Source organism: Bombus terrestris, chromosome 10 (genome assembly GCF_910591885.1).
Source record: "Bombus terrestris chromosome 10, iyBomTerr1.2, whole genome shotgun sequence".
Classification (NCBI taxonomy): domain Eukaryota; kingdom Metazoa; phylum Arthropoda; class Insecta; order Hymenoptera; family Apidae; genus Bombus; species Bombus terrestris.
The window spans coordinates 2121506-2132936 of record NC_063278.1 but is presented as its reverse complement, the minus strand read 5'-3'; the positions used below and the strand labels follow the sequence as shown (position 1 = coordinate 2132936).

General features: G+C 56.6%; 1 protein-coding gene across 5 annotated transcripts; it reads right to left on the bottom strand.

The window, feature by feature from the left end:
- Window positions 1–3201: 3201 nt before the first annotated feature.
- On the bottom strand, window positions 3202–10630 carry LOC100650330 (transcription factor GATA-6). Of its 5 annotated transcripts, XM_048409298.1 has the most exons (8): window positions 10290–10397; window positions 9309–9829; window positions 8510–9248; window positions 7522–8070; window positions 7023–7148; window positions 5521–5656; window positions 4599–4923; window positions 3202–4529 (listed from the first exon to the last, which is right to left on the bottom strand). In XM_048409298.1, exons 2-8 carry the CDS (start codon window positions 9821–9823, stop codon window positions 4436–4438), a joined length of 2484 nt encoding a protein of 827 aa, XP_048265255.1. In that variant the 5' UTR covers window positions 9824–9829; window positions 10290–10397; the 3' UTR covers window positions 3202–4435. The 5 variants fall into 5 exon arrangements, with proteins under 5 accessions (XP_048265255.1, XP_020720519.2, XP_020720520.2 ...); XM_020864860.2 differs by having other exon boundaries at window positions 4599–4909; window positions 5510–5656; window positions 9309–10629; XM_020864861.2 differs by lacking the exon at window positions 4599–4923 and having other exon boundaries at window positions 5510–5656; window positions 9309–10630.
- Between the last annotated feature and the right edge of the window lie 801 nt (window positions 10631–11431).

The following is an 11431-nucleotide window of genomic DNA, read 5'->3' as shown; positions in this document are numbered from 1 at the left end:
GATCCGTATCGATCCTCGGTCATCTCGTCCACGCGTTTCCTCCGCGCTCGTTCCGAGCCTTCTCCGTCCGACGAGCGTGCCAAATTTTACGATATTTTTCCACCGTCGTCGTCCTCTCTGTTCGTCGTCTCGTCGGCGCAAAAGTCGGAGCAACCCCGTTCGAGACGCGTGGAGAAAACGCGCAGCCATTGACGCGGTCTGCCAACTCGACGGACTGTTTCTTCCGTTTTAATTCCGACTCGGTGGAAATCGACGCGACCTCGCGAAATTTCCTGCGAGACGACCGAGATACCGACGCGCGATCCACGTCCGATGGCGAGCGCCGGCTCGCTGGTCCGCACGAAAATTATCTCGTCCGTACCAGCCAACGTCCGCTTCCGAGAAAAACGGACGTCTCGCGAACGCGATTTTTCTCGGCCCGCTCCTCCGTTTCGCCAATTACGACCAACCTCGCGAAAACGCGTCGCGCCCCTTCTCGACGGACCTTCGAATTTTGGGAAATTTATGAAACCGCTGCGCGGTTGGTCGGTGCGTCGAACGAGACTTCTCTTCGTCCGATAAATTCGACACGATTCGTCGAAGGACGAAGACAAAGGCGAGACGCTGGTCGAAATGCAGCAGGACGCGCGTTAATCGCCGGTACTCTGTTCGATTTGTTGGAGCGTTCGGTCGGAGACGGTAGAGAATCGGTCGTAACCGGCGTAACGAAGGTCCCGATTATCTCGTCGGGACGTAGGGATAAAATACGAGTTGTAGAGCGTGCCATTAAGTAACGGCGGAGATAGATAGGTGTGGCGCCGATCGGAAAATTGGAGGGTGCAGCAGCAGCAGCAGCGGCGGCGAGCAGTCGTTGCGCGTCTATCGTCGTCGAGCGTTACGGGGTGTCCACCCTGTCTTTCGTCTCGCGACCATCGTCCGCCGGTTCGTCGTTCGACGTGGAAAACGATCTCGGCCGATCGGCGAGGCTTTTCGCTTCTCGAGACGACGAAGCGAGAGCGTCCGTGGCAGGCAGAACGCCTTTCACTCGCGTAGCCGTGATCGCGCGACGATAAATCAACCGACACGCATTAAGCATTAACGCATTTACATATCGACGTTGGTGCGCGAGCGCGCGTCACCGCGCACTAAATCACGCTCGATTTGAAAATAATGCATCCTACGAATTATAAGTCGTGGCTGGGCTGGCGTTGCGCTGTCTCGTGCCTATCTGTTCTCGCGAGGCCTGTTACCGCGAGGCGATCCGACGAACGCGAGTCGCGCGAGTCGACGAAACGATCGGACGAAAGCCGCAAGGACGAGGACGAGGTCGGTCGAAGAGAGAACGACTTTGCGGGAATCTCGATCACCCGGGTGAATTGGTCGCCGGCGAAGGACCGGGAACGCGGTGCGGTCTCTTCTCTAATCTAATCGTCGTTGGTCCGCGTTTCCCGCTCCTTCTCCCTGTGACCGTCTCGAAACGCGCGCCTCTCCTCGCCCCGTCCCGGCCTGGCCCGTCTTGGCTCGGCTCGGCTCGTCTCGTCTCGGTCCCCCTTTCGCCGTCTTCCTGGAAACCGGGTCGCTGGTACGCGGTTGTTTCCACGCGTGTAGGTACACGTGTACGCACGTACACGCACGCGTTCGTGGATGCTCAGGATCGGCCGTAGGTTCTGTAATAGCCCTGTGGGCGAACGAGTCGCCTCGCTGAAAAATAAGAAAATTCGAGGAGGATCGCGCCGGTTCTCGGTGCGCGGTCACTCGCGATCGCGTCCGCTGCGAGTCGAAGCGAAGCCGCGGGTTGACCGCCGGCTAGGCGACGATCGCCGCGGCTGTCCGCCGAAGAAACGCCGAGACGCTGCTCGGCGAGAGAGAAACCAGCACGCGCGTCCTGGCCGCCACGCGTTACGAGGAAAACGCGCTCTCTCGGGTCGAGCGTATCGCGCGCGCACCACCTACCGTGTAACGACGTGGCGCGCGAGAGTAGCCACGACGAAGGAGAGGACCGGAAAGCGAGAAAATATGGCGAGAACGGAGAGAAGGGAGAAAGGCCTGAACACGCCGAGACGAGGCTTAACTTACGTGCTCGTGCCTCGGCCGTGAAATATCGCGAACGCGCCGATCGGGCTAAGCGATGTTCCACGCGGCATCGCCAACGATCTAATTTGTTGCGCTTCGCGCTTATTTATGGCGACGCGTTTGCTCTCGCGCCTGCTCGGCTGCTTCCTACGGATTCGAGCGACCCTACGCGGTCGATCGACGACGATCGTCACCGTTCCGACCTCTTCCAGATCCTCGTCGAGATGCATCCTGCCGCGTAGAAGGAATTTCTTCCAGACAAAAACTCGAAAGTCGAACGCTGCGGCTCAAAGTCGAAGTAACGGTGGTGTGCTGCACGACTCGCGATAAGACGCACACCGGTTGGCGCCGCGCCGATAGGGAAACGTCGGGCGCATCCCTTAAATTCCAAGCGATCCGACCGCGCGAGAACCCGTACGTTCTTCTCCTTCCCCCTTCTGTTTAGAATGAGTTCGCGCCCGGCTATATTTCCGTACGCGTCGTTTCACCTTCGACGACCATCGCATCCGACAGAGAAACGAGAATTCGGCAAATTCGGCATCTCCGTCGGGACGACGATTATCGAAAAGAAGAGAAAGGTTAGCGATTCGCGACGATGACGACAACGACGACGACAACGACGACGACGACGACGACGACGACGACGAACACGACGACGAAGCTTGCGGTATTTCCCCGCGCGAGAAGGGATCTCGAGGGCGGCGCCACGTTTGCGCCTCACAAAAAGTCCAGGAGGGGAATAAAAAGGAGGAAAAAAGAAAAAAAGAACTCGCCGAGAGCGGCTAACATGGAATAGCCCTTAGCAGGCACGATAGCCACTCTTTAGGCTGATGGACTCACGGCCCCCCGCCTCCCCCCTCGGCCCCGTGAATTCCCCGATCCCCCCGGCTGCGGCCTCCTCGTTTGCCTGCCTTCCATTTCGCCTTCCCGAGCGGCCAGCCGCTCGATCGCGCGCGCGCGCTCTTTCCTTTTGCTCTTGCTGGCGATGCCGATCCTCGCCGTTTCGTGGACCGCTCGTCCTCGTCTCGCATCCTTCTTTCCTGCGTTTCTTTCAAGGTTTTCACCAGTCGTTACCGCTTTGCGCCGCTCTAAACCATTTACTACCATTTCGGGACGCGTTTCCATCGAAATCCCCGCATCCGACCAAGATCGGGTCGACTTTTTTTTATTCAAGCTTTTTACATAGAACTTTACAATTTACAAAACGAACGAAGGTGGTTTCGTAAGGCACGCGCGACTCTCGTCGTTACGCGGCCGTACGAGTCGTGGCGCGCTTCGCGACGTGCCAGCAAATAAATACGTTTCTCTTTTTCTTTTTCCTACGTTTCGCTCTTCCATTATTCCTTTGCAATTTTCGGCTCGCGCGTCGACGCTTTGGTCAACGTCCGAACACGCGTATATTACCCTTTGTGGGAGAATTCGCCTCGCTGCACACCTACGTGTACTCGTTTCTCTCGCGAGTACACGGACGCGTCATATACTATACGTAGCAAACACGTACGCGCGCTGGCACGCCGGTGTATCGCGTATATACATCGCGCGCGTACGTAGGTGTACGCGAACGAAAGCAGCTGCGATCGGTACGCCGTGTATTTACATTTACAAAGGAACGCGTCTGATCGAACGCGCCACGGACAAAATTTTCGCAGCGTTCGCGGACTCGGCCAACACCAAGAACAAAGGCGTTCGAGGCGATGGAGCCGACGAACAGCAGGATCGAGAAGCGAGAGAAAAAGACGGCCGTCCCAGGCGGTCTCGCGTTTCTCTCCTCCTCGTACAGAGGGCGAAATCGTCCGACGAAGTGGCGACGCATCCGTCGGTACGGTCGAGCGCGATCGGTAAAGTCGAATTCGTCGGTAAGATCGCGCGCATCTCGAGCGTGTGTTCCAAGTTCGCAACCGAGTCGAGTCGAGTCGAGTCGAATCGAGTCGAACGCGCAACCGGCTCGATTCTCATAATTGTTTTACAAATAAAAATAAATAGAAAGAATTTGTAGAGAGATAGAGATAGAGAGAGAGAGAGAGAGTGAGAGAGAGTGAGAGAGAGAGAGAGAGTGAAAGAGGGAGGGAGAGGCAGACGGCGAGACGATATCGTTTCTCGCCCGGAAACAGAAAAGAAATCCAAAATCGCAGGTACACGACGAGTCGCGTAGCATTCCGTATTTCGTCTACGAGAACGTGACCGAGAACGAGAAAACCGACGACGTTTCCGTGACACGCCCGAGAACCTTTGGTCGGTAAAGAAGTTGGTTGCTGCGTCCCGGACGTTCTCCAGTCACCGCATTGGCAGAAGCGGCACTCGTGTCGCACTAGTTGGCGCCTTCCACACGATCTTCTCTACCGCGTTATTTTTCTTCTTCTCGTACTTCTCGTTCTCGTCCTCGTTACGACCTTTCGGCGTGGATAGCCGTGGTGGAAGTTATAACCGAGAGGAGATCGCCACTGGTTTGGCTAACGATTGGCTCTAGCGGTGGCACGCTAAAAGATAAAAAAACGGATGAAAGATTAGTATCGCTGAAACCGAAGGAGGCGAGTCGTCGCACTTACGTAAGGGTAGTCTGTCGATTGAGAACTGCGGCGGTAGGTAAAGCGAGGGGCGAGTGAGCGTGGCTCGCGTGCCTCGATCGCCCCGTAGTCGGTGTACCTAGGGGTGGACGACGTTCGTCGGATCCCCCGTTCCCACCCGACGCGTTACCGCTTCCGTTCTCGTTCTCCGCCCGATCCCCGGTTTCTGTACCGGCACCACCGCCATCTGTACCTGCCCCGGTCGCTGCCTCGCTCTCGGCTTCTTGCTTCGCCTCCGTATCGGCCACTATCCCACCCCCGTTACCACTACCACCGCTCCCATACACGTTCAACTGCAGCGAGTCCACTGGAACGTGAAAAGAGACCAACGATTCGAAACGTTACCTTCGCGTTCGCTCCTCTCCGCTCGGTTACGCTCGTCTCTATTCGCGCTACTCCCTTTGCCCTCTCCTCCCTCCATTTAGAACGAGCGACGAATTTTTTATCTCGATCGGTCATCCGACTTGTTTGTTCGCAACGCGGCGCGGTGTCGCTCCATGTCGGACTTTAATCCCGATCCGGGACTCGAATTTCGAGTCGTTCAAGGTCCGCCATGAGACTACGTACCGCGCGATGCTACGCATTTTATCATCATCGTACCTTTTCGATTCGCGCGTACCTATCATTTTTCCTTCAAATCGTACTTCCATCAACACATAAACATATATATAACAAGAAAGAGAGAGAGAGAGAGAAGAGATATAGAGAGAGGGAGAGAGGGCGAGTTACAAGGAACGGACGAAATCCGAGAAACGACGATTCGTCCGATCCGTAGGTACACCAGCCGTATCGATCGACGATCGATACCCGTCTCGAGATAGACAAATAGACGCGTTTGGGGGGGGGGGGGGGGAAAGCGAACGGAAAAGGAATTTAATGACAAACTTGCTCACCGAAGACTCACCGAGTAAGTTAGACTTAATCTCGGTCTTGTGCATGCCGCTCGGTCCCGCCAAGCTTCCGCTCATTCCCGAATGATTCTTCGGCTTCCGTTTCCTCGTCTGTATTCCCTCCTTCTTCATGCTCAGTGGCCTGTTCACCTGCGCAAAGACAGAAAAAAAGAACAAAGCTTAGCAAGTTTTTCCGCGACTCAGGCGAACACGAAATTACTGGAATTCGTCGAAACGTGATAATAAACGGCCGGCCGTATCGGCGTTTACGATCTCGTTAAAATCACCGATAAGACGGTTGCGCGGTCGATCGGCTCGTGGGATCAAAGTCGATTAAGGACGCGCCGCGACGCACCATCGGTGATGCATCGCGGATAACAGTCAAGGTTTCGGAGACGCGGAACGCCGAGCGAACACAAGTTCTCGAGGCGGGACCACTCGAGGTGCGCTGAAACACGGCACTCGTGATTTCGTAACGACGTATCGCGTACACGTATGTAACACGCGTGTACGATCGATGCACCGATTTCAGATCTTGGCCTTTTCGAGATGTTTTCGGAACGATTATCGGAGAACAGGGGGAAGACGAGTCGGCCGGCGAGTACGCCGAGATAAAGGCCACGCGAGGAGCGTCGCGTTGCGTAAGAAAAGTAATCAACGGGCAACCGGGATCACGAACGGTGACCGCGTTTCGTTCTCGATTCTTGGCCAAGATTTCGAGTTTCGACGGATCGACGACATCGCGCGCGTGTGCTCTCCTTAACCCCTCCCCCCCCCCTCCCGCCAAGGTAATAACAACGAACTTTACTACCTGGTAGAGAATCCGGCAGCAAAGAACCTCTCCCGGCAACGACTTTCCCAACGATATAGGTGTTAAAATATTAGATCGATTATACGTACGAAAAGCAAAGAAAAAGAAGGAAGAGAAAGGAACTCGATGGTAGTCGAAAAATGCGATTTTCTTACGTATCGACCGTGGGTCGTAAAAGAAGCGGCAAATTCTATCGATGACGTCGCTACTAGCGAATCTGGATTTACGAATAGGCGCGTGGAACAAGGGTGACACGTCCGAAGGCCTGGCAAATCGAAGCTAACTCGCGTCGTTAGATCGGTGCAACAGCGATGGTTCTCCGTCGACGGTTTTACGCTGGTCCAGCGATGACGCAGAATGTCGTACGCGCCACCGGGTTAACGAAGAGCATCGGGATGAAATTTTACAGCGGGATTCGGCTTGTTCCCTCGTTGCTTTCCTTCGTTTCCGCGGCACACTGTCAAAGACGCGCCTTCGCTTCGAAAGTAATTCGCGGCGATGGGTCGCGGCAGTTGTACAAACAAAGAGAGAGAATCGGCTCGAGTTGGGAGACTCGAGAATTCGTCGGCGGACGAGGAATCGTCGTCGCGTTTCGCAATCGGTGGCTCGCGATGCACGGCGGAGGAGAGAAGGAGCACCGATCGACGAAATCCTTGTAGAACGTTATCGAGCGGGCGGACGCGCGCCCACCGTTCGAACACTTACGTTGTGTAGCTTGTAGTAGAGGCCGCAAGCGTTGCACACCGGCTCGCCGTTGTTGTTCCGCCGCCACAAGGTCGTGTTGCTGGTCCTGCAATTGGCGCACTGAACCCCCGTCCTTCGTACACCGGCCTAGAACGAGAAAACAGGTGACGAGAAATGACGGAGCGGTGGAGTATTCGCGTGGTCTCGAGAAAATGGGAACGTTCGAGACGTAGAAACTAGAGTAAACAACAACCGGCGTGAGCCTCGGCGCGATTGTTTGCTCTCGGTAACAGATAACGCCGATTCTTTTTTTCGCGGACGACGCTTGCCAACGAACGAACAAGGAGGAGGAGGAGGAGGAGAAGGAGGAGGAGGAGGAGGAGGAGGGAGAAGAAGAAGAAGAAGAAGAAGAAGAAAAGGAAGAGGGAGAGGGAGAGGGAGAGGGAGAAGGAGACGACGAAGGGGAAGAGGCAAGATCGGGCGAAAGGGGCAATCGCACGAATAGTTGCGAGAAGTTTACCGTGGCGACGGTTTGTTTGGGTTTGCCGCATCTCATGGATGACCTGTTTATTCCGTTCATCTTGTAGATGCAACTATGACAGTAGAAACGGCCGGTTTCGTCTCTCTTCCAGCTGGAGGTTGGATTGCCGCAACCGAAGCACTCCTTTGGATCGGCGGTCATGATGGTTCCGTCGAAACCGTCCTCGTTGGTCAACGGCAGATTCGGCCACGGGGACGGAGCCGTGGTGCTACCGGTCGACACGCTGTACGCTCCTCCCGAGTACAGCTGAATGTTGGCCGCGTCACCGACGGAGATCGCCGCCACGTTCTGATAGCTCGGCACGCAATCGAACGCGGGCGGAGATGGAGTTCCGGCGGCCGACCAGTACTCGCTGGCGGTGTTCGGCTTCGTGTAAGAGTACGATCCGGCCCCGGTCCCGTACAGCGTCACCTGAGATCCCGGCGAGCCTGGCTGCTCGTAGTGAAGAGGCGGCACGCCGCGCGACCCTCCCAGCGAGGACGCCAGCGTCGGGTCGCCCTTCATGTACGCGCTTCCAGGGGACTCGACCTAAATTACCAATCTCGTTTAACAGAAATATCAACCGTTCGCGCATACGTTAGATTCGGTGCGATTCGACCTTCTTCGCGTCTTTCCGCCGCTCTTTTTCTTTTTTTCTTTTTTTTTTTTCTCTCACAATGTTACGACTACGAACGACTCCACCGAGTATCCGAACGCGTAAAAACTCGTCGATCGTAACCATTGGGTTGGCAACCGAGTGATTTTGTCAATACCACCTAATGACGAGATCCGCAATCGCTTGGTTGCCAACCCGATACTGTTCGTAATTGTCGTTTATCGTCGTTTCGTTATTTTTATACGATTCTCGTAATAATATCGCGTAACAACGCATGCGACGATATCGCAACGCTAGGCAAATAGACAAACGGGCAAAGAAATCGGTGGTGCGACGGACGACGGAGAAAAGTATCGAGCCGAGCCTACTTACCCCGGGCACTCGCGACGACAGTTGAGACGGATACGCGAAGATCACTTGATCGCCGGGTTTGGTGTAGCTGTAGGTCGGTGCTTGTTGAAACGTCTCGCTGGCGGATATGTACTGCTGGTACTGGACGGCTTGCGACGGAGGAATCGGCACCGTCTCGAGCGTGGTGTACGTGCTCGACACCTTGATACCGTCGACCGGTACCGTGGCTCCGACGGCCGCAGCCGCTGCCACAACCGCGTTCGTCGCGGCCACGTTCGCCGCCTCGGTCTCGTACTTGATGCTCACCCCACCGGTGTTCACGTATCCCGTGACCATTTGATGCTGCTGACCCGGCTGCTGGTGACCTACGGAAGTCGCGGTCGCGCGAATACCGCCGTCTCCGCCGATCGGCGGAGAGTAAGACGGTGGCGCGGGTGAATCGAGCTGCACCCCGACGTTCGTCTCGGCCATGCCGCCACCGCCCTCGTATTCCTCGCTGGTCGCGACCAGCACCGGCGACGAGCCCTGATGATACGACCTCGCGACCGCCGTCGATCCGTTTCCACCGCTCGACTGGCCGCCTGCCTCCCGCGGACTGTACCTTTGATTGCCGCCGGCCGACTGAACCACGCGTCTCTCCTGCACCGCCTGGATCGCGATCGCGTGACCGTCCCTTCGCATCTGTTGCTGCTGTCCGTCCGCCGAGTATCCGGCGTACATGCGATCCGCGTCCGTTCTCTCCGGCTCCGACGTCTCGTACCTTTCGAATCGTTGAAAGTCGTTGAACGATCTACAGACGCGACCACGCGTTTTCGCTTACCTGACCGTATCCTTCACCGTCAGCACGGACGGATCCACCGTTTCCGAAACCTGCACCCGCACCTCCTGTCCGTTGCTCGTCATGTAGACGAGAGACTGCTCGCGAGAACGAGCGTGCTGCTGCTGCTGCTGCTGCTGCTGTTGTTGCTGCTGCTGCTGTTGTTGTTGCATCTCCGCCTCGGTATGTGCAATTTGCAGGATACTCAGCTTGCAGCCTTGGTCCTGTTGCTGTTGTTGTTGCTGTTGCTGTTGCTCGTCCTGATACGAGCGCGATCTGCATTGCTGAGCTTGATCGTCGACCGATCGACGATGGTGCTGCGAGTCTTCGGGTTCGGCCACGGTCTCGGTGATGTGTCCGGCCGTGGTGATGGTGCGCACGTGCCTTCTCGCGGTGATCACCGACCTGGAACTCTCGACGGATCGCTCGTCCGTCGTTGCCACTCGCGGCGAATCCTCTTCCGCTCGACCGTCCTCCCATTCGCGTTTAACCTCCTGCTTCGACAACGTCTCCTTCATCGCGACCTGCGAACACCAACGCAGCGAATCTTTCCAGCGAAAGTACGCAACGAGAGCGAAACGGACGGCGCGTTTGCCGAACCAACGCGCGGAGGACTGTCGTTCGCCGTCGTCGTCGTCGTCGTCGTAGTCGTCGTCGTCCTCCTTCTCCTCGGGCGAACGGCCACTGTCGGCGAAAGAGCGAAGGTGGGGCACGACTCCTCGGACACGCGACTCGCTCGCGTTTCGAGAAGGCGAACCGCGAGAACTAAGAAATTCGGTCGGTCGACGCGTCGCGGTCGCGTCGAGAACAACGCGAGAGAACGAGCTTCGACAGGAAGAAGAGCGGCAGGAGAAGAAAGGGACGGACGGCGCGCCTCGTCCGTCTCGAGAAAAAACCGACGAACGGCTGTTTGCCCTGACTCGCGTCACACTTCCCTTCGACGATGTCAAACTTTCGACTTCCGGACCGAGCACGCGACCGTACCTTTCTCTCTCTCTGCTCTCTGGTCTCTGTTTGTCGGACGGCGGGCTCTCGGTCGCCGCCGGTGCTTCTTCCGTTTGCACGGGCTGCCGCGTTAACCAGCCGACTCGGCTAACTTCCGAGAGAAATCGAAATCGCGCGCGAACGCGAACGCGTCGACGTTGGATAAACGTTACGCGTGCACTGTGCGGGGCACCCCCGTGACGGCTGCGCTCGTTTCGCACGAAAAACGATCGAGCGAATTCACCGAGCGACAGGGAACCGTCGCGCCGCCGCCGAGCAAAGTTTCTACTTTTCTCTCTTTTCACGGAAAACTGGCGAAAGAGAGGAGAGAGACGAGCGCCGAGAATCTCTGGCTATCGAGTGGAAAAGAGGCAACGGAGGGGTCCGTTTGTTTGTTCGTCGATAACGAGCGGCCGCTCGCTAGCTCACGGGCGAGATAACGCCTTGTCACGAGGGGTTGGGGCGGAGGGAGCCGGCGCACGAGGGGATCGCGCGAGGTGTTCGTGCGTTCCCCGGCGCTCCTCGCCCTTCTCGTCGGCCATCGTTGTCAACGCCATTTTGTTGTCACGGAGAATCGGTACGTACTCGGGTCTCGGTACTCGCTACCCGGTATTGGTAGGATGCTCACGGTGAATCATTCGCACCCGCTGCTTATCGCCGCTTCCTCCCTCTCCCTCTTCCTCTATTCTGTTTTTTTCTCTCCCGTCCTCCGTCCACCAACGTTTCGTCTTTCCCCTTTCTGCCCCCCGCGTCTTTCGTTCGACCCGCCGAAAGTACGACCGTGATCGTCCGTGGCAAACGACGAATCAGCCGCGGTTGTCGCGTCATCGACCCTCCGGCACTGATTCATCTTCGCAAAGAAAGCAGCGTCATCGGCAAGGCGAACGATTCGCTAGGCGAAAGGATCGGCCAGTTTCTCGAGCAGGAAGCGTTGGTCGCATGACGCGGAGGAAAAAAATTCACCAGCGAGGCATACGTGGCGCGAGGCGATCGACGTCTCGCGTTTCGCCATAGATACGGATTAATCGGAGGATCGAGATAAAAATCGAAAAACGTTGACGGGCCGGCTCGATCGCGATAACGCCGCTTGAAAAATCACTCGTCGCGCCTCTTCTATTCCGCCTTTGTTTTTTTTTTTTCTT

Bases quoted from the DNA above. Each gene is read 5' to 3' on its own strand.
- LOC100650330 (XM_048409298.1), bottom strand. From the start codon at position 9,823: ATGAAGGAGACGTTGTCGAAGCAGGAGGTTAAACGCGAATGGGAGGAC. The intron at 9,249-9,308 runs GTAAGCGAAAAC...ACGATTCGAAAG, and splicing joins ACGGTGAAGGATACGGTCAG to GTACGAGACGTCGGAGCCGG. The intron at 8,071-8,509 runs GTAAGTAGGCTC...TTGGTAATTTAG, and splicing joins TGTCGTCGCGAGTGCCCGGG to GTCGAGTCCCCTGGAAGCGC.